This window comes from Anguilla rostrata, chromosome 1 (genome assembly GCF_018555375.3).
Source record: "Anguilla rostrata isolate EN2019 chromosome 1, ASM1855537v3, whole genome shotgun sequence".
Taxonomy (NCBI): Eukaryota; Metazoa; Chordata; class Actinopteri; order Anguilliformes; family Anguillidae; genus Anguilla; species Anguilla rostrata.
Window position 1 is genome coordinate 33199969 of NC_057933.1, and position 23421 is coordinate 33223389.

General features: G+C 39.2%; 1 protein-coding gene across 1 annotated transcript in view; it reads left to right on the plus strand.

The window, feature by feature from the left end:
* si:ch211-266g18.10 (titin) overlaps positions 1 to 23421 on the plus strand; it is a 125872-nt gene that overhangs the window by 31563 nt on the left and 70888 nt on the right. The window contains exons 2-7 of the mRNA XM_064320945.1: positions 11150 to 11353; positions 12862 to 12912; positions 13401 to 13517; positions 14004 to 14033; positions 20317 to 20349; positions 22262 to 22288. Coding sequence (XP_064177015.1) covers positions 11150 to 11353; positions 12862 to 12912; positions 13401 to 13517; positions 14004 to 14033; positions 20317 to 20349; positions 22262 to 22288 — 462 coding nt within the window. The remainder of the gene's footprint in view (positions 1 to 11149; positions 11354 to 12861; positions 12913 to 13400; positions 13518 to 14003; positions 14034 to 20316; positions 20350 to 22261; positions 22289 to 23421) is intronic.

Consider the following 23421-nt stretch of genomic DNA (forward strand, 5'->3'; position numbering starts at 1 on the left):
ACTGTCCAGGTTGTATTCCTGCCTCTTGCCCAATGTATGCTGGGATAGGCTCCAGCATCCCTTGCGACCCTGCTCAGGATAAGTGGGTATAGATAATGGATGGACGGTTGGATGTAATGTTTTCAAGTAATCCATTCACAATCTGCTTGTAGTGGGAGAGCTGAGATGGAATAACCACCTTGAGTAAAGTGTGGATAAAACTCTTATGTTCAATATTGCATGTTTTTGACAGTCTGTATGTCTTACCAACATATTGTAATTTGAAAGGACAAGAAATCTAATTATAATTGTTGATGTTTGTTTGTTTGTAATGAATTGTCTAATATTGTAATCATTAAAGGGGATATTACTAGCAAATGTTTTTATAGACTTATCACAGGCTACACAATTACGGCAGGTAAAGAAGCCAGTCACCTCATCCAGTCGTCCTCGGCCGCTCTTCGGGGAAGTATAATGAGCAGCTCGTACCAGAAAGTCTGTAATATTTCTCACCCTGTAGGGAGTCAGAAAAAAGATATTTACATCCAGGATAAACTAAAAGCACATTCCAATGTCTAATAATGATATCCTTAATGCCTTTACTATGTGTAGAGTATGTGATTGTGCATATGCACAAAGACCTCTTTGGAGACTTTTGATAAGGAAGTGAGAGGTTACATACTTTGTTGAGTGCAACATCGAGCCAAGTTGCATGATACGATCTGGCTTGAAATTGTCAATACATTTTACTAGCTTCAATTTCAAAACCATCAATAGTAGTAAAAAATGCAAAAATCTTGTATATGGTTGGCCTCTTTTGAGGGAGTTGGGGTGAGCACTATTGGCATGTAGAATGCTATTTTTATCTGTAGGTGTATATGGTAGGCTATATAAAGTGGTGGTGATGTGACCTGATTGCAGGGATACCCAGGTGTCAAGAAAGGAAATCCCCACATTGAACTCAGGTGATTGCACTATATTATTATTTTTTTAAATGGAAAAATATCAGGTGCAAAAGTTGCCCCAATTTTACATATATTAAACATATTTCTTAGAGATAATATTGACATGTATGTTACATACATGTCACATATTGGCAAATTGTGTGCATATGTCTAGCACTATATGTGTCTATATAATGTGCATATATATGCCTTATATATACAGTCCCCTCCAAAAGTATTGGAACAGCAAGGCCAATTTCTTTGTTTTTGCAATACACTGAATACATTTGGGGTTGAGATAAAAAGATGAACATGAGACAAGAGTTCAAAATTTCAGCTTTTATTTCCTGGTATTTACACCTAGATGTGTTAAACTACTTAGAACATAGCACCTTTGGTATCAGACCACCCAATTTTTAGGTGAGCAAAAGTATTGGAACAGAGAGTATTTAAGTAAATGAAAGCAAATAACACTTAATATTTGGTAGCATATCTCTTGCTTGCAGTAACTGCATCAAGCCTGCGACCCATTGACATCACCAAACTGTTGCATTATTTTGTGATGCTTTTCCAGGCTTTTACTGCAGCCTCTTTCAGTTGTTGTTTGTTTGGGGGGTTTTTCCCTTCAATCTCCTCTTCAGGAGGTGAAATGCATGCTCAATGGGGTTTAGGTCTGGTGATTGACTTGGCCAGTCTAAAACCTTCCACTTTTTCTCCCTAATGAAATCCTTTGTTGTGTTGGCAGTGTGTTTTGGGTCATTGTCTTGCTGCATGATGAAGTTCCTCCCAATTAGTTTGGACGCATTTCTCCATAAGTTGGCAGACAATGTTTTTGTAGACTTCTGATTTCATCCTGCTGCTACCATCATGAGTTACATCATCAATAAAGATTAGTCAGCCCACTCCAGAAGCAGCCATGCAAGCCCAAGCCATGACACTTCCTCCACCGTGCTTCACAGATGAGCTTATATGTTTTGGATCATGAGCAGATCCCTTCTTTCTCCACACTTTGGCCTTTCCATCACTTTGGTAGAGGTTAATCTTGGTCTCATCAGTCCATAAAACTTTGTTCCAGACCTTTTGTGGCCCATCTCTGTACTTCTTTGCAAATTGTAATCTCGTCTTCCGATTCTTACTACTGATGAGTGGTTTGCATCTTGTGGTATAGCCTCTATATTGCTGCTCTCTAAGTCTTCTTCGAACGGTTGATTGAGATACCTTCACCCCTGTCCTGTGGAGATTGTTTGTGATGACACTGACTGATGTTTTGAGGTTTTTCTTCACAGCTTTCACAATGTTTCTGTTATCAACTGCTGTTGTTTTCCTTGGTCAACCTGTTCGATATCTGTTGCTCAGTACGCCAGCGGTTTCTTTCTTTTTCAGGACATTCCAAGTTGTCGTACAAGCTATCCCCAATGCTTGTGCAATGGCTCTGATCGATTTCCCCTCTTTTCTAACCTTGCTTTTCTCCCAAACACAAATGCAGTTTTCACAGGCAAAAACCAAGGCTAAAACCAAAAGTAGACATTCAGAACTATTTATTGTTTAACCAATCAATCTAACAGGGCACATCTGGGCAACAAGAAACACCTGTCAGTCACATGTTCCAATACTTTTGCTCACCTAAAAATTGGGTTGTCTGATACAAAAGGTGATATGTTCTAAGTTGTTTAACAAATCTAGATAAAAATACCAGGAAATAAAATGTGAAATTTGGATCTGTCATCTCATGTACATCTTTTGACCTCAAACTCAATTGTCTTCAGTGTATAGAAAAAACAAAGGAATTGACCTTGCTGTTCCAATACTTTTGGAGGGGACTGTATAGTAATGGACATGGGTATTTATTCATACATGTCTCTGGCCTTCATCTGCAGTTTTCCTGTCTTGTATCTTTTAGCTTATAAAGTAGATACTACAAACACTTCTAAAGGATATAACCCATGCCCTGACACAGCTTTTCATTTTCCATTTTGTTTACAATTTCGTTTTCCATTTATAATATAGTATAGGAATATGGTAAACCTGTGAAATATGAAACAGCTGACAGTCATTTGTCCCAATACTTATGCTGACATGCAATTGTGGAATTCATTGAATGGCATTGTTTTCATATATGAGGCCAGGTTATGGGAGTGCCATTTGTAAAACGTTGCAAATTTTGTAATCCTGGTCAGTTTTTGCACATTTAGCATTGCCAAGTGTAAAAAATGCAAAACAATTTTCAAATGTCACTTTTTTTTTACAAAAGAAAAAACATTGTAATCACTTTTCCATGAGTTCTATTCAGTACAATAATACAATACAATACAATAAGCTCTTATATAGCGCTCTTCATGCCTACATCCCAGGGCGCTTTACAAAAAAATAAAAATAAATAAATAAATAACCTAAGAAGTCAAAACTAAGAGGAATAGGCACATGAGAACTAGTAAGTCTTAAGATATGATTTAAAAGAACCAATTGTAGCTGCACCTCTGATATGGCTTGGGATTGAATTCCAGGGGCACGGTGCAGCACAGCTAAAAGCTCTTCCCCCAACTGTTTTTAATGGGCAATGAGGAACCACTAAAGGTTCAGCAGTAGCTGAACGCAGGGTACGACAGGGAACATAAGGTTCAATCAAATCCTGCAAATATGAAGGTCCAAAGCCATGCAATGCTTTCTAAGTAGTTAGCAACACTTTAAATTCAAAACTGGATTTAACAGGGAGCCAATGCAATGATTTAAAAACAGGAGTGATATGCTCTGAGCGGCGTGTGTGGGTAAGTACTCTGGCTGCTGCATTTTGTACTAATTGAAGTCGCTGTAATGTAGAGTCTGGTAGGCCAGTAAACAACGCATTGCAGTAATCAAGCCTAGACATTATAAAGGCATGACCCAGCATTTCGGAATATTCCTTAGACAGGCTTGGTCTCAATTTCACAATATTGCCGTGCTCCATGCTCCATGCTCCCGCTTTGCTTTGGTTTCTCCGGTGCCGCCTGACCTGTGCTGGGCCGCAAGTACCTGTGCCAATTTTAGCTACTACTCTGGAGTAGATACCAAAGGTACTATCCGTGCTGTAATTCAATACTGCAGACCGTTATTGGTCAATGGAAATCGTCACAAATACGTCATCCCATGTTCAGTTTGTTCACCGGCAGCAACAGCCATTTTTAAATACCACAACAGCAAGAGAGAGTAATGTTAACTAACAAATTCTACAGTCAATATCTGGGACTAAATATTGAATAAATATATAACCTTACCATTGGTTTTACACATAGAGATGTTCCTTTTGAGACTGAGTGGTCATATATTGTCTTGGACAATCCGTTTGTGAAATATACGCGAATTTGTGATGCCTGGGTACCTTCGTAAATAACGAGCTGTGCGTAATAACACACGTGTTGTTTACGGCGTTGTGGCCCTTTTTAGTACAGTCTGGCTTGATTGACAATTCATTTATTTAGTAGGTGAGAGTATAAGCTTTCTAACGATGTATAACACGTCTAATTCTGCTTTTGGAATAGCGTTTTATAGGTCAGCGTAACCGAAAATGTTCTTGTCATCGCATTCACTTACGCATTCTCTCTGTGATTGCAGTAAAAGACGTAAGACGTAATTGAAGTATTACTGCTCAAATATTTTGGTTATATATGTTATTTCTTAAATTGAGTGTCTTTAAATAAGTTAGTGGTATTATATAATGTGGATATTTCACACTGTAATGTTAGCGTTAGTTAGTAGTGTAATAGTTTTTGTGATGCATGCAACAGTGATGATGAGAGTGTTGGAACATTGCTAAAACGTGGTGGACGGTGAAAATTGTTTTCATATCATCCCATCCCCATACAAGAGTACAGAGTATAGAAATACAAGAGTTAATTATTAGACATTTAGGACGCTTTACTCCCCTTTACACCTCCCATGACTCCTCCTACCTTCACGGCACTGGCGGACTCAGAGCGACTGGTGACTGCCCCCCCTGGTGCCCCCATGGTTGATAAAGCATCGCTAAAGTGCCCTCTAGAGTGGCGAAAACAAGAGAAAGTGCCCTATTGGCTGCCCTTCACATGGGTAAAAAATGATTGAATTCCCTCTAGGGTGCCCCTTCATGCAATAAATTATGATGATGTGCCCTCTAGAGCAAGAAAATTCAATAACGTGTCTTAATGAGTGCCCTTCTAGTGGAGAAAACGTGAGGCAGTGCCCTATAAGGTGCCCTTACAATGGTCTAAACTTGACGTTCCCTATGGGTGCCCTTCCAATTAAAAAGGGTGCCGTTATGAAGTGCCCTCTATGCCGCCCCTACATGACAGTGTCCCAAAGGGTGCCCTTTCCAGTAGAGAAAATGGGATGCAGTGCTGTATAGGGTACTCCTACAGGTGAAAAAAACATCATGAAGTGCCCAATTAGGTGCTGCTCTAATGGAGAAGTGCCCCTCCAGTGGATAAAATGTGATGCAGTGCTGTAAAGGGTGTCCCTACATGCGTGAGAATGTGGGGAAGTTTCCTAATGGATGCACCTCCAGTGGAGAAAATGTGATGTGGTGCCATATAGGTGCCCTTACAATGGGATAAACTTGAGGTTCCCTACAGGTGCCTTTCTGATGAAAAAAACTCATGAAGTGCCCTCTTAGATGCCCTTCCAAGTGAGAAAACACGATGCATAATAGCTTTTTGCGTGCTGGTGGGGCCCCATGTCGTGCAGTAGGTGCCCTTTTTATTTTTTCGCCCCTGCCCTTCAAACAGCCTGAGTCCGCCACTGCTTCATGGGTCTGTTGTGTAATGGAGAAGCGCAACAGGCATCACGGCACGAGTAGGATACGAATGCTTGCTGTCCTGTACCATGCTGTGTTGGTCAATGGAGAAGCGCCATTAGTCAGACTGTGCCTGGAGCCAACCAGCAATACTTCTGTCTTTTTGGAGTTAAGTTTAAGGCAGTTTGTTGTCATCCACACATACTATTCTACGTTAATACAAGATTTTAAAATTATATATAAATATAAATGTTGAATGTCAATATAAATGAAAATGTAGACACTAAATGTGCTAATTGGCGAAGCCCCTTTTGTATAACGTAACAGTTTTTTGAATGAAGGATGGAGCTGTATTCTATGGAGCTGATTTTAAAACATCTTCCATTATGCTTCTTCTATTATTTGTTTTAACCTGTTACTGTATGCCAGAGCTAGTGTGGGAGTGGCTGTAAGTTTGGGTGCATATGTTGTTGGACAATGTGTTGTTCAAGTAGCCTACTCGTTGGTCCACCTTTTGTCGAACAGACTTTTATCTTTTATTTCCTTTATTTGACTTTTATAAATGAGGCGACATTAGTCTATGGAGAGCAAGGGTTTGTCAGGAATCATTGGAGCATGGATTTCATTGAGAAATTTATAATTACTCTTGTCGAGTACAGCAGTTATCAATCAATAAAGCCGCGTTTCCACCAAAATTACCCGGAACTTTCAGTCCCAGGAACTACTTTACCAGGAACTAAAAGGTTCCTTCAGCCAATGGTTGTCTGCGTTTCCACCGGGGTCTAAAGTACCGCGAAGATTAGGCAAATTAGCCCACTGACGTTGTCGTCGGTCCATCTGTCATATGATTTCTTCTGTAACCCCATACTACCACCGACGTAGCCTACATTATTTTCTAATAACCAGGACAGCCCGGAGGGGTTTATTCCACTTATATACAACGGGTTACCAACAATGACTATATATGGTTACTTTTGTATTTATTGATTTTCATATATCCTCTCAAACACATTCATTAACAGCAGAAAACATGCACACGTTGTAAACAATTTGCTGTTTTATTACTTTCTCGTCATCAATTCCATATAGGATAATCGCAAAATGACAAGAATAGAACGAAAACTCGGACTTGCGTGAAAATGTAAATTAGTAGTGGTACAACCACCGTTTGCTTTCCTTCGAAGTTACTGCTAGCCGAGCAGCGAAGTGTGCCCTCCAGATGTGAACCATGCACCATAAATGAGTCCATAGTCTTCCTGGTCTTTTCGTGGAATTGAAAAATGGCAGTAAAATTGAGTAAAATTACGGCAGTCTGAAAAATATAAAGGGAAGATTACTAGAATTAACCTGTTATTTTACCCGGATAAAAAGTGCGGAAGGTGATTTCCAGTTTGCTTGTACTGTATCACCAATGTTAATTATGCAGAACTACCGCATACCTCACATAACTGTATCAAACGTTTTGAGTCAATTACAACGGGCTAACAAAGAAAATCCGGAAGAAAATATTCAGCAACCGAATTAATCAGTTTGAATGTTTTGGTAGCCTACGTAATATGCTATCCCAGAACGAATGCTTAGCATTTTATAAAACGAATACTAAAGCAAGAAAAGAACAGAAGAGCACACGTTATAATTCCAAGACGTTGACAGGCTATAACCAAAAGTAGGCTACTGCGCCGCATAACATACAAGTTTGATTTGAAGTTATTATGAAAATAAATTGGTTTGCCGCTGCATATTTTCAAACATGGCGGGTAATGGCGGAAAATAAATACAACACAAATGCTACGAGTACTCGACCAATCAGAAATGTTCAGTGCTGCAAGCTCCACCCAAAAGGTTCCTGTACTTTCGGAAAGTACTACCCCCCAAGCAGGAACGTTTTGGGGGGTAAAACAAAGCCCCCAGAACAGACCCTAGTTCCTGCGGTGGAAACGCACTGAGTTCCTCAAAAGGTTCCTAGTTCCGGGGTATAGTTCCTGCGGTGGAAACGCGGCTTAAGTGACTGAAAGCGTGGAAATATTTATATAAATGTGTAAGTTATTCATTTCTAAATAAATCTATTGTTTATTCCATATTGTTTATTTCCGTTTGTTCTCGTATATAAAACAAAAACATTTTTTGATGTGGCGTAAGGACCCGATCCATAAGGTGCTGGAACGTGGCAAGGGCTCCAAAGGTACTGCCCACGTTTCCCTAGTGTGGCAAAGGCCATCTTCTCCTTGGAATCTGGGGACAGGGGCACACGGTAGTAGCCATACCTTATGAGAAAAAGTGTAATTATAAAACAGGTTTGTGCCAGGCTCTCAATCAAGTCATCTACCCAAGGCATAGGATAAGCATCAAAGACACCTAATTGGGATGGCAGGTATGCCATCCCGCCAAGTTACACCTTGGCGGGGGCATGCCCCATACCTATACAGCACCGAGAGTTTGGCACTTTTCAGGGTTCCCCACAGAAATAACCACAACAGCCGCAGACCCTCAGCCCTTAAAAACATTAAATTCTGTACATTCTGACCCCATTTCAACAGACAGATTTCATAAACAACTTCACATGTCCACACAATAAAGCCCCAAACTAAGGGGATTTTGCGTTTTCTCCTTCTTCTTCTCTTTCTTCTTCTTCTTCTTCTTCTTCTTCTCATTCTTCTTCTCATTCTTATTTTTCCTGCTGCCTATCCCACTAATAACATGTCTCCCCATTGGACATTTTACCGACACCCGCCAAATCTTCACCTACACGACCCAATGAAAAACTCGCATACACACGCAAAATACCCATACCTTTTTACTCTGAAACATTTTCAGTACAAACAGCTAGTCTGCCTGTGGCCTAGCAGGTAAGATCCCAGTCTTGGGAACATAGGGTCTGAGGTTCAAGCCCAGCTAGGAATGCGTTTCTTTAACCTGCTTTTACCCTCACTAATAATTGTCTACTACTTCTCAATTATTGCTTTTGCACCATATCTACCCGCCGTTCACCGAACGTATACACTGAATTATGACGTACCGTCTGTACGTTCAGTTATTAACCGGCTACAATATTGCAAAGCCATATGGATTCAACGGGAGCTCTTCTGTGCTTACTGGCCTGTGTTCTTTAAAACCACGGACAGGTTTGCTAATGATATTTCACGCATTGCATAGCTATGTCATGGTGCTGCACTAACAGAGTCACAGACTGGTAAACCTCCGGTTGAAGGATTGAATCCCGCCTCGTCCTCAGGCAGATAATTCCCTCTTTTACACTAACGGTTTCTTACGCTTTTATATTTTCTTTACCAAAACTCACTCACGGCCACCTATATGCATTTCATGACGGCAAATGTATTCCTTTTATTAAAAAGTTACACCAGTTCACAGCTGTGCCATTTCTACTAACTACATTCTTCACTTGGCTACTGTACAAAACCTTCTTATCAGCAAACGCCACGTTTCTACATTCATGTTACCTCGCCCTGTTCTCTATCTAGCCACATACAAACAATTACTACGTATGTACGTTCTGCAACTCCCCATTAAAACATTACATTTAAAAACATGGTTCACTCATAATTATAACTACTAGTACTTAACATGAAAAAAACACAGCAGTGCAATAGATTTCACACGTTACTTAACCTTCCACTTTAACAGCTGGTGCTTTATAGCGACTGTTATATATACCGTTCGATAAGGAATATAAGCTCGTTCATGGTCACTCCATTTACTTCGCACTATACTCCGTGATCATGTCAACCTTCACCTACATGCCCATTCTGCTAAAAACATATTGTTTCAATTACGCAATTTCATCCTAATTTCTCTGACACTGTTGTTATTTTCTCATATGCAAAGCCTGCTGGGACATACGCGTCTGCTCCTATTCTCCACTATCAAGTTTTCCGATTCTAGTTTAGCAAAACAGCGAAGAGGATTCCTACCTGCAGATAAGCCTCTCAAAATGCCTTACAAACCTTACAAACACTAAAAGTGCATCTCCACGAAATAACAGACAACGGAGCAGGACAGAAGGCTACACAAGTTGCAACCTAGGGAGTTATAATTCTACGGGCTTGCTGATTCTTTTGTCAGTCAAGGCTCGTTGGATGGACGTCAAATCCAATGAGCGCAGACATTAAAGAGCAAACTAAAACACTTATGATTCATGAAATTACTTATGTGGGTGTAAAACAGTTTTTTAAAATAATTTGTGCAGTTTCAGAGTTTAAACTGGGAAGTCAGTTAGAGAACAGCACAGTGCATAAATAAGCAAATTTCCATATACATCTCGACTCTTGTGAGAAACATATCATCTGTAGCAAGGCAATGTTACTAAGGTTTTTTAACATTAATACACATAGCTTGCAATTCTAAAACAGGAAGACTGTAATATTAATTGTGAACTAGTAATTTAATGAGTGAATGGATTAGCTACCCATCTCGGCAGGCGACAGCCCTGTGATCCTGGTCTTCTGATGTGTGATAGTGTAACCAAAAAAAAAAAAAGGCTGTTCATTGGCTCTTGCAGAACACTGGGTTTGTCAATCGGCCTGAGAGAATGTTTACTTTATAGACGCTAGCAGAATTTCAAAAGTGCCGGGTCAAATGCTAGCTCACCCCCATTGTTCCATCGTTTATGACAACATAATTATAATGACCCATTAGTATTAATGTGCAACTATGAATCTGTTTTAAATACTAACAATAAACTTTTGGCTAACTGAAACATAAACGCAGCATTGGTTTCGGAAAGTCATTGTATGCAAAATTTTAAATCAATGCTTTTAAACTTTTTTTTACGTTTATTTAATTAATAGCCTATCAATATTGAACTGCAGCTAATGGTTATTGTCACATCCAAAATGACAAATGATAAGTCTTACATTAAACAAGTAATAAATAATAAATTTATAGAGCAACTTTGCAGTATATTATAGCAATACATTAGCTTCACAGATTACTAGTGATGTGTTTTGTCTAACGTGGGCTAGCTTTATGCGGTGTTGTTTGATATGCATGTAGACTAACATTAGCTATGACCGATGTTGACTCTCCTGTTTTCCAATGACTTTTATAATTCAACTTTGAGATGGATAGTGTAATTCCTTGGGTCTAGTGCTGGTTGGCTATCTCTCTGATGGAGCCATGTATTTACAAAAGAGGTCAGCCAATTCTTCACTGTAATTCTAACTGGCAACCAGCTGTTTATTTTGTGAAAAAAAGCTGAGCAAGTTGCTGGCTCTGGAGTGTTTTTGGAGGTAGTAACCCCAGTATCTGATGTCTCAAACAGACATAAACACAGTGGACAATAACATATATTTGAAACAACAAATTCAGAGTCAATACAATTTTTTGAGGAAAAGCAAAACTTTTACTCATCTTTCTGAAAGTTTGTAAATGTTTTTTTTTTTTCATTAAAACATTATACAACACATTTATTACCTTATACTGTATATTCTTGTGGTTTATTTGAACAATTGTCTGTCATGACCAGTTGCAGAACCAGAACCAACAACCTCCACAATCAACAGTAAGAATGGGGAAGTGGTCTCACCCCTGTCTGAGGCACCTGCAAGCAAAGACCGGAAAGCTATCTTCAGATTATGGTTGCCATGGCTGCTGGTCCTTGTGGGCATTCTTGCTTCTGTGGGTGCTGCTATCATCATTTTTGATGGAGTTGATTATAAAAGATTCACAGGTGAGTCAATCTTATGTTATTTCTCTTACTGGGCTTATAAAAGAGGTCTCTCAGTGACATCTGGATTTAATCAACATTTCCTCTGAGCTTTAAAATGAAAATGAATGAAAATGTTGTGTTTTGCTTATGAGTACAATTTCACCCTTAGTGGGAAATTTTGTTTGAGTCACATACTTAAATGCTGTTTGTATACTTAAAAGTGTTTGTATTTTTTAAAATTTATTTTCCAGTCAACATTTCTTTTTCTGTCTTGAACTAAAGGTCTTTTAATGTAATGTGTAAATATTAAAATACATGTTAAGTTGTCATATAAGGATAGGATCAAATGTGGGGGAAACTTTAATACTCCAATATGCATAGTGTAAGGTTTTCAGAAGTGTGGGCCTTATCAGACCTCCAAAATAAAACAGACTGTTTACAATGCCCAGTTGCAAAATATCTGATTGGATCAGCATTGTGTAAAATTCTCCATAATACAGTGTAATTATGTTTTGTATTTTTGGAAAACAGATGTCATGGGGGACAAGTTGGTGTCTCAGTTTACCCAGTGTGATATGTTTACAGAGATGGCGCAAGCAGGATTCATTGTTGTACTGTTTTGTCTTGATTGTGTCTTCATTTGATAAGGGTATTCCCTTGCACTGTGTGTAAGGAAGTGCAATGGTTCGGGGAGACTCATCGACATGGTCTCCTGCAGATCACATGTATAGCCAAATGTTAACACTCACATTTTGCACCATTGTATATTGTCATTATTACTGAACACACTGAACAATAAACTGCATCCCTTTTAACCTTGTATCCCTTGTTAACTCTTAACACTGCACACCTAGAAGTTTAAGGTCCTAGCATACACATAAAACTCAGGATATCTGCACCCAGTAGTCACTCGCGTAGAAGCAGGATACACATTTGTATTTATGCAGTAGCACGGGGTAAGACTACACACGTTCCTTTGTCACTCAGATACTTTTGTGGAGGAGTTTCTTACAGATGGTGACCTCGATATGACAAGTTTTGGTTTTTTGCTGTTGGTGACCTCAACCCACTGTTTGGTGTATTTGAGGGGTTACATATGCTATTGAAGATATACTGCATCTCAATATATTTTCCAATACAAAGCTCAAATAAAGTACTTCAATGAAAGCAGTTTTGCATATTATCCTACAATCTTGTACTCAGAAGATACAGTGGTTGTTTTTGTGCTGTTTTTGATCTTGAAAATTTGTCTGGGACACCAAAATCGGCTGTGATATCGTGTAGTGTACATCTGCCCTTAGGGTTTGAGGAAAACCTACAGGACGGTTGATCTCCAAGAACAGGGCTGGTTACCACTGTTTTAAAACAATGTTCTGAATTGTTTTCTTTATCAACAAGCATGGACGTTTGGTGTAAAAACACCAATAAGCTGCTGCCCCCCATTGTGCAGTCCATATGACATCATATGAATTTGAATAATCTGACTCATAAAATTAAATGATTTTGATTACTCCTTCTCATCCTCCCAGGAGCACGGGTGCCCATCATCTTTGACATCAAGGAGGCAGAGAGCCTCACAGGCAAGGGAGCCCACTGTTAATTTCACTTAGCAGCTCTGATCATTCACACTTAACAGCTCCTTAACCATTCATTAGCTGATCACTTCCCCAACTGTATGTGCACTGGCTTTTGATGATGCCACTTACCCTCTATTTTAATGTTTAGTTAAAAATGGAAAAGCATTTAAATGAATGAAAGAATGAACAGAACTTCTTGTGAAAGCCAGCACACTGTGCAGCTCCCCCTTAATCTGGACAACTCTTGCAATTATGATACATCTGTGATTGTTTATTATTTTACTTGTTTTTACAATTAAAATGCCAGACACTTTTTATTAAGGATAACCCCAGTTTCTTATTCTTTATTACTTAGGTAATCATGGCTGCATTACCACTCCACATTGCAACAATTATGTATTACCATATTATATATACTGAGGTGCATATTTATGTTCTTACTGGGAAAAATGTGTGCGCTGACTCCCCTGTTTTTCCACAATGGCTTTCAGGAGGAATTTTTGCAATGGATTTTGATCCCACAAAGGTTGTCAATGATGCGGTGGAGGAGATAGCCGACTTGAAAACCTCATTCCTGGCCATTCTATCCAATGTGTTAATGGATGAAGGTACTGCAGTGCTGTATCTGTTTTATGTAGTTCTTAACAATATTTAATCCTAAATAAAGACACCTAACTATAAAGAAGTCCCCTTCTAGCAGTTTTCTGAGTTTACTAATAGAAGTTACATTAAAATGGTAATGATGTACAATCATATTTTAAACCATTTATTTCAAATACTCACACATTCAGCATCTCAACAGGATCTTAAAATAGGGGAGAGGTTCAAATAACTTTTCCCTATGGCTTGTAAATGTGAAATAAGGTCACAATTTGGTACAATTATTGGGATTTGTTTTCAAACTGTCTTAAGTGAGTATTTTTAAATGGTTGCTTTCTTAACCATTGCTTTGTTCATTGGAGCAAAACTAAAACCTTTGTTTTTGTTCCCATACACTTATCCACATAGACGACAAATTCCTTTTTCAGGACATTCTGTTTTCTTTTCTGGTTCCTTGATGGCACAAACACATCTTTTTCTACGTTTTGTTTCAGATGACTCACCCAATGCAGTGAGGAAGAAAGGTTTGTCCTAATTCTTTTCTTTGCATTACACGAATTACACTGTAGTACATTACATTTAGTTAATGCTCTCATCCAGAGCACATTACCAAGAAAAGTACATAAATGTTACCAGTAGGCTACAAACACAAGTGTAATGTCTCGTAAAACCTGGAAATGTTCTTAATTAGGGGTCCAAGCAGCGAAGCTGGTGGAACCCTATTGTATCTGCTCGGATTATTAGGGGTCCAAGCAGCGAAGCTGGTGGAACCCTATTGTATTTGTTAGGATTATTAGTGGTCCAAGCAGCGAAGCTGGTGGAACCCTATTGTATTTGTTAGGATTGTTATTATTATTAGGGGTCCAAGCAGCGAAGCTGGTGGAACCCTATTGTATCTGTTCGGATTATTATTAGGGGTCCAAGCAGCGAAGCTGGTGGAACCCTATTGTATCTGTGGATTATTATTATTATTATTATTATTATTCTTATTATTTTTCTCCGCTAAAATGTCTGAGGCTCAGCAACATAAGTCCTAGAGCAACAAATTTGCAGGTGGGTTCCTATGCCCCCTACTCAGGCACTAAAATCACCTATGTCGGCCAGATGGTGGCGCTATAACAAGGTCATGTAAAGGCCATAACTCCACACCATATTAGATCAACACAAAACTTATCGACTATGCATCTGAACGGCTCACAACTTTGTCATTGGCACCACCATTCGCCATATTGTTTGCCGCCATTTAGACTTTCGTTGGGCGTGAAGTTTCCCAAATGTCTGAGGCTCAGCAACCATAAGTTGCAGACCAACCAAATTTGGTAGGTGGGTTCCTATGGCCACCCACTACTCAATCACTACAAATCACCTATGTCAGCCAGATGATGGCGCTATAACGAAGGGTCATACATTAAAAGTCCATAACTCCTACACCATAAGTCAGATCAACACAAAACTTCATCGACCGATGCATCTGAATGTGCTCTACAACTTTGCTTTTGGGAGCACCTATGTCCGCCATATTGTTTGCCCGCCATTTGGACTTTTTTATTAGTTGGGGTGCGGAAGAGCTGGAGCTCCAAATCTAAGTGTTACGACATCTAGTAAACTTCTTTACGGCAAGCGACATCCATGTCGACGCAAGTAATCCGACACCGTAGGGTCTAGTTTTTATCAGTGAGGGGAGGGTCTGACCGTCGGGGAAGCAATGGAAGACAGTGCCACCCAGAGTGCATGCTAGGATACCAAAAGTTTGTTAGTAAAAGCTTTTTGAGAGGATGAATAATTACTTTTCTTTGGCATGGATCCATTTGAAGACAGTATCGGGTGAGTTCGTTTAGTCTTTGAATCTGTCATTATGCTGAGAAATAGCTAAACCATTTTATTGATAGGTTCTGAGTTTCTGTGCACACGCACGAAAACACGCTGGTATAATAAAACAATGACGGTAATACATATGTAGTCCGCTTCGTTCCGTTGCTACCATAACATAACAGACTATCTTGTGTCTACAGCTGCAGTTTCTCGCTGCAATTTCTAATATTGAATATAAACAAAAGATGCAATTTATGCTGTACTCTGCCAATGTCTAAATAAATAATACGCTACGGTAAAGCTTTGAGAGGATGAATCATTACTTTTCTTTGGCATGGATCCTTTCGAAGACAATATCGGGTGAGTTCATTTAGTCTTCAAATCCGTCATTATGCTGAGAGAAATCGTATTCTCAATTGAATCTCTAAATTGACTGTAAGCTTAGGGTTGTAACTAGTTAGCTGTTTCGTAGGTGATTTAGTTAATGCACTCGTCTTAACTATTGCTTGTATTTTTGCATAGACTGCGTGTTAGTGTTAATCAGTTTGACCTACAGGGTCCAAGTTGAACTATGCGGTTATTCCCTGCACTTGGAACGGTAGGCTACTTCTCTCTAGGTTTTTCGACACACTTGTTCCTGATTATGATTATACACTTTGTTGCACATTGCTCTGGATAAGAGCGTCTGCCAAATGCCTGTAATGTAATGTAATATTCTGTAGCAACAAGATAAACCCGACATTAGCCCTAAAATATGCCAATAGGCTACAGCAGTGAAAACGCTGCTCACTGAATAACGAAAAAAACGAGACAAATTTTCTTGTTAAATTTTACCATGTCATTCCACAGTCAATATCTGGGACTAAACATTGAACAAATATACAATTTTACTGTTGGTTTCACGCGTAGACGTCTCTTTTGCGAATGAGTGGTCATATATTGTCTTGGACAATCCGTTTGTGAAAAATACGCACATTTGTGACGCCTGGGTCGGCTATCTTCAATAATAGCTGTGCGTAATACCACACCTGTTGCTTACGACGTTGTCACCCTTTTTAGTGCAATTTGGCTTGATTGACAATTCATATATTCAGTAGGTGAGAGTATAAGCTTTCTAATGATGTATACATGTCTGATTTTGCTTTTGGAATAGCGTTTTATAGGTCAGCGTAACCGAAAATTTTCTCATCTGCCAAGTCTAAATAAATAATATGGTAGGCTGCTCTGTGCGAAGCACGCAAGTCGCGAGTTGATATTTCGTCTTTTGTTTCGTTTTTTCTCAATGTCGTATTTATTATTTGAAATATGTATTTATGTGTTATTATTCTATCTGTCTCTGAGGCGCTCTGAAATGTGCATTCTCTGCTAAGCTGAGCAATGGATTGGAATATGTGTCTGACGTACTGTTGCACGGTATACCGAAACTTCAGCACTTTTTCGGTACTTAAAAAAAAAAAAAAAAGAAAAGAAACGGTTCGCTATTAGAATTTTCCGACGTTCGGTAGTTTTGTGTCATATGTAAAAGCCAGGGAAATGTGTCACCCGCATTACTGATTGAGAGGATGAAAAGTGTAATTTGTCAGAATCTTCGCTGGATGGCAGTAGCAACTAAGGTTGCCAAGTGAGGTGACGTGCGCTTGTACATTCCCTTCGTTGATATAGCGCATGCTTCGACTCAGTTGACTTCAGTAGCAATAGGTATTCTAATTTGTAAATATTTTATTATAGGAAGATGCTGTATTGTTATTAAAATATGCTGATTTTAAATCTATTTAAACGTGAAAGACCTGTTTTAAAGATTATTTAGTTTACAACTGTTCAATTTTTGAAATATATTTAACATATTTTTCTATTGTTCAGTGTTGTAACGCTAAAGGCCTATGCATATTCATATGTTGAAGAGGCTTCAACTTAAAGGTTGTTAATGAACCAGGTTGTTAATAAACCATGAATTCAAAAATGAGGTCAACCCTTGTGGACATTACGTTTCTGATCTATTAAGGTAATTTCAGTATCGTTAGGTACCGAGTATCGAATTAGCATCGTTTAAGTTTCAAGTATCATTTCAGTATTGAGTATTGTGATACTAAACCTGGTATCAGTATCAAAGTCAAAATTTTGGTATCGTGACAACTCTAGTGTGACGCCTTTTTTAGTTGCGGCGCAGAAACACTGCAGCTGTACATACACGCCGGGCCATCTAAGTGTTACGACATGCCATCTAAGTGTTACGACATAGTAAAGGCCTTTACGGGAAGCGGCCAGGACACATCCGTGGTGATGCAACTAAGTCATCAGACAGCATGTCTTAGCACAAACTTAGCCATAAGTCATCAATATTTTACTACTTCAGACACATATTCTAATCCATTGCTTATCATGATATTCAGTAGATATGTTGGGTGAAGGTATATGATCATGAGGACAAAGCCATTTTAAAATTGCTCCATAGGGGGCGCGATAGTGCCAATGCTTGGACCCCTCCCAACGCCGCGTGCGGCTTTAATTCTGTTAATATTTGTTGCATTTCAACTGCAATTAAGTTTTCAGAGCAAACTTCTTTGAGTAACAAGACTGCTATTCCTCAAAGCTGAAATATTGTGTACACTAAAAATGGCCCAATATCGTTCTTTCCAAGAGTGTAAGAGTGTTACGCCGGGCACCCACCGCACGCGTCGCGTAAGCGTCGCGTAAACAGCAGGGCGAAGCAGCACGACGCGACGCGTAGGGTGTCTCCACTGGTTCCGTTTGTGTCGCGCAAAGGCTTGCGTAAAAGCTATATATTCCCAGTAGCTCTCGCAGTCTGCAGTGGGCTTACATCGTGTATTTCACGTTTGTTCAGGACTTTTGATTATGGGTTAAGTGAATACATGGTGAGAGACCTTTTTCATTCTGTTAATTTGGTAATATTTCTTAATATTTTTTTATATGTAAATACGTGAGAAAGTAAACGCTTTAAAGAATTACCATAAACTTAAATCGCAACGTAGCCTGCATAACAATCTAACAACGGTATTAATTTATTTGCTTGGTTAACAAGCGTGCCAACTTTGTGAAGAATATGTAATGATTATAATAATAATAATAATAATAATAATCCATAATCAACCATTGGGAATTCCCGTGTCGTCTTGTTATTCACGTCAAAACATTTATATGATCATATTTAGTAAAATCAGTTCATCGTCAAAAAGATAACAGTTTAAACTTGAAGGGATATGAACACCACAACGTCATGAACACCGGAAGCTTTGAAGTACAAGTGCAAAAAAGGCTTGCTTACAACTTCATTTATAAAATAGGTGCATTTTCATCGGCAAGACCACTAAATAATCTGATTTTTTTAAAGCTCTGTGGATTATCTGATTTTTATTAACAAGCCCTTTTTGAAAGCACGGCGAACGAAGACATCGGAGAAGTCAAATAGGCTGAGCAATGGTTGGTTAAAAACTACCTTCCAACATTCGAGCTAACAAACCGCTGCTCGGTGCATTCACTTCTACGTCATTCAATAGGCTACGATTTTCTGTGGTGTATTTTCAAATTTACCCCACCCCCTCCGCAAAATAAGACAGCGAAACTAAGTTTGCCTTTTCCCCAGGTTCCAGTTATTTATTTATTTATTTTTACAAAACGAAAAGGCTTGTATTTTTTTTTTTTTTGCTGCTTATAAAATATCTGGGAGGTAACTAGGGACACACCCCCAGTAATATAAGGATGAAATATAAATCAGAGCATGTATACCTAGCATTTTAGAGCATATTTCTGTGTATAAACAGACCACCGTGACGCGCGACAAGCCGAAAAAATAGAACAGAAGCGAAAAACTACGCTTCAGTTCGCTTGTGTCGCGCGAGCTTCGCAGCCGGTACGCGACGCGTTCGCATCTGGTGGAGACGACGTCGCCCGCTGCCGTTGTAATAACAGTACTTCAACTACGCTTCAGTTACGCGCGTAATACGCGCGTAGTGCGCTCGCGGTCGATACGCGTGCGGTGGGTGCCCGGCTTTAGTCATCGTGAAGTAGCTACAGGGAATACTTTACTTTAAAGCAGTAGTCATGTGCATTAGATCTAATGTTTATTACCGTCATTTTATTACCCTCAAGTTTTCCCCCAATTAGGAATGCCCAATGTGTCTGTTCATACTCGCTGTAACTCCAACTGCCAAGTAGGGAGGGCACAGAAAAGCAAGTGCTGTAAAGCTGCTACTTCTTTTTACTCCACTGTCCACCAGCTTAGCTCACATGCATTGAGATAGCAGAAGAAATGTCATGTCTAGCTTATGCTGGCTGACTCTGGACATCCAGCTGATGAAGGGGGGGGGGGTGGGGGGGGGGGCGTACTGCTCTGCATAATCAGATGCAAGTTCTGCTCCTCCCTCCCTGAGTGATGTTATTTTATTTAAAACAAAGATGATAAAACTTCGCTGATATGTTCAGGGGGTTCTATTGTACATTGTTCTCATTCTTTTATACTTCCTTTAGATTTTAGCCCTGGTGGAAATTCCAGCTTCCAGCCTTAGATAGCATTGAGCTGGAACCAGCTTCTGCTCCAGCTGGATACCATTTGGTATTTGGTCATGGTCTGTCCCACACATGTTCTTAGCAGAATGGTTGCTATCACAACCATCTTGTTGTCAGCTTTACCATTTCCAAATCAGCTTCAAACCAGCTGGACCAGCTTAAAACCAGGTGGGAAACTAGTTGGAATTTCTGCCAGGGAGGGGATTTTGATTTTTTATTTGTCTGATTATATTTTGTATTTGTTATTCATATGCTGAAGGGGGTTGTTAGTATTTTAGTGTGCAGTGAAAACTAATTATAATTTAATTCAATATCACCCACCAAGCAGGATTGAATAATGGCATTTAACTGTCATTTTAAATGGAATAGGACTATATTAACTTAAAAAATAGACAGTTCTTTCTCATTTGTAAAAAGGCCTTAGTAATCAAAAGGTTTTTTGATAGTTGCTGTTTTTGTTTTTTTACTTAGGTGAATTTCTTCCACCCCGGAGGCCAATAGAAGGTTTGTTATTTCTCCTTTAACCTTATGTCATGTTCCGGTGTTCCTGTCTGTGTTTCCCCTGTTGGGCCGCCAGATGGCGGCACTTCTGTTTTGTGTCCTGCTCCCTCCCTGTTAATTGTATGATTGTTTCATTGTCTCGTTATCCCATCATTGTTCCCACCTGTGTCTTTTCCCCTCCTTCTGGTTTGATTGTTTTTTGAGTTCACCTGTGTCTTGTTATCCCTTGTCTATTTAAGTTCTCTGTTCCCTTGACTCGGGTGCTGGTTCCTTGTGTTTGTTTCCAATCTCTGTTGCAAACTGTATTTACCTGCCTGCGTTTGTTCTCACTTGTGTTTGTCCCCGAGTTGTGTTTGTCTCCTGACTTACATGTACCTGCCTGCTTGTGTTTGTTCCCGACTTGCGTTTGTTCTGTCTTGTGTTTGTTCCCGACTTATGTTTCAGCGTATGTTTCAGACCCTTTGTACCTGCCTGTGTTTTTTACCTGTTTGTGTTTTGTTTCTGACTTGTATTTGTTTGACCTACCTGTTTGTTTGAATTACCCTTGTGCTCTGCCTGCCTGCGTTCTGCCCTGACCGTGTTCTGCCCTGCCTGTATTTGTGAGTCCCTCTTGTTTTCTGCTTTGTTTAGTTATTTTTTGAGTTTGTGGTTTTGCCCATTGTGGCCTTGTTTGTTCCCTGTTTGTTTACCTGTTAGTAAAGTCTTTGTTAATTTTCCCCTTTTTGAGTTTCGTGGTCTTTTCCCACTCTGCGCCTGGGTCCCAGCACCCATACCGCTACACCTTAAGATTTCACATTAAATATTTTACTGTCATACAACTGGAAAGATATCAGTTGGATGAATGAATTGATCTGGGAACAATCAAAATACTCTGGGCAGGATTTAATCAAATACACTTCATCTGTTTATGCAATTCAGTCAGATAAAAACAAACCTCAATATGGTACCACACCTAAATAAAGTCTGTTCTACTTGCCATTTAGATGAAGATATGATGGATGAAATGAGAGTTTCTTTCCAGTGAAAATTTGTTAATTATCTTAGATTACATTCACTTAACAGACACACATTTATAGGGAGCTAGATCCTACTCAATACTATAATTGAACAGTGGGGTCAGTATTCAGTCTCCTCAGCAGCTTGAGGGATTAGCACACACTGTTCTCTTAATTGAGTTTTTTGGTTTAATTTGGTGCCAAATCCCATCCTAATTTTGAATATCCAGTTACTATTTATAACCAAGTTCATGCATGATCTTTTCACTGCCAAGTCACGATTGTCCTCTAAAACACATGGTGTCACCAGCCTACTGCCTTTCACACTGCAGCCCACAACCAAGCTTGCATAGAGGGCACCTGCCCAACCAGAGAGGGTAAATAGCTATGAAACAAGGCCCCCTGACCAACTGAACCATATACTTTGCAATTACACAGCCATCAGCACAATATGTTACCTTACCTGGATGAGCCACCCAGAAGCACCAGCTAACACCTGGTGCTGTGTGTGATATCTACCACTTCATTACATTACATTGCATTACAGGCATTTAGCAGACGCTCTTATCCAGAGCGACGTACAACAAGTGCATTAGTTCAAGGTGCAGAGGTGCAAAAGAAACACACTAGAGTGAAGTAAAGATCGTAGTGCCAGAAGTGACCACATAGATCAGGAGTCCAACCCTGTAGGGTAACCTGTTCAGCAAACAAACAAACAATCCTGCCAAGTACAAACTAGCACTGAAATCACATTTGCCTAATCAGAATCAGACAAAAACAATCCTGCCAAATAAAAACTAACGACTTCATGTGACTAAGGAAGAATTTGGTTTATGATTATTTAATATGATGTAATATAATATGGTGATGTGATAAATTCATTTCTGTCAGCTTATTTGTTCTATTATTTGTCCTCTTAGGAGACTATCTTCCTGCCAAGAAGAAAGGTTTGTAGCTTTCAATCTCTCTGATGAATTCATTATCTCTCATTACAGTACACCTTCATATTGAAATATGTTGATCATACATCAACAAACTGAAGCAGTCCTCATGCATTTTACTGTGTTTTTGTACATTTGTGTGGAATTTTGCATCATATCAGTGTGAGATTATCATTATCTACTGCTTTTTCTTATGATAAATGTGTATAATGTGTTCAACTGTGTTACTGATTGTGTTACTGATTAATAAGGCATTATGGTGTATTTTATCAGTTGTATTTACAGAAATATTGGTGTAAAACATACATATTTTCTACTAATAATTATTGTTGTATTCAAAGAATAAAGACTAACTCACAAAAAAAAATGCCACTCAGTTGAGAAAGAGAGGGCCATATTTACTAAGCATGCGGCAAGTTACCATCAGGGCCACAAAATTACGCGCTGCCTCATGTTTTAGCAGGGTATTTACTAAGACTGGTTATGTAAATGAGCTCAGCTGCAGCGAGTTCATTTAAATGCACTGCTGGTATTTTACACGCGTCTTGCGCATTGGAAGAAAGCAAAGTAACGGAACGCAAAAGAAAATGTAAGTTCTCCTCCGTGGAGCTGTAAATATTGGTTGATTAAACCACTAAACACATTTCAGAACAGCAGTCATGCAGTGTTGTTCCAGCAAGAAGTGAAGCTGTAGGAGAGGAAACCGCATACAGTAAATAGGGGAGAGTCACCATAAATGTAACGCTTGATAAATGTAACACGGTCGATAATTTAATGTATAGTGCACCTACCTTAGCCATGTCAAGTATGTACATGTGCAATTCAGTCCACTACCACCTCCCAAAGGAATGGAGCAAAGTGGTAACTTTTGTGGGAAATATTCCCAAAAACTGTTTTTAAGCAAGCAAAGTAACAACATGTATTGCTCTTATATGTTCACAAAATGACAACTAGAGAAAAAGAGAGAGTTGGTACCCAGGAAGGTCATGGAGAGGGCTTCAGATTTAGAGATTAGGGACAATAGATATAGAGTTCAGAACCATCTACATGTAGTGTCCCTTTGAGGAGACCTTTTTAAATGGGGTTAATATTTATTTAAGAAATCAGGTTTACTCATCAACGTGTTTCACTTTTAATTA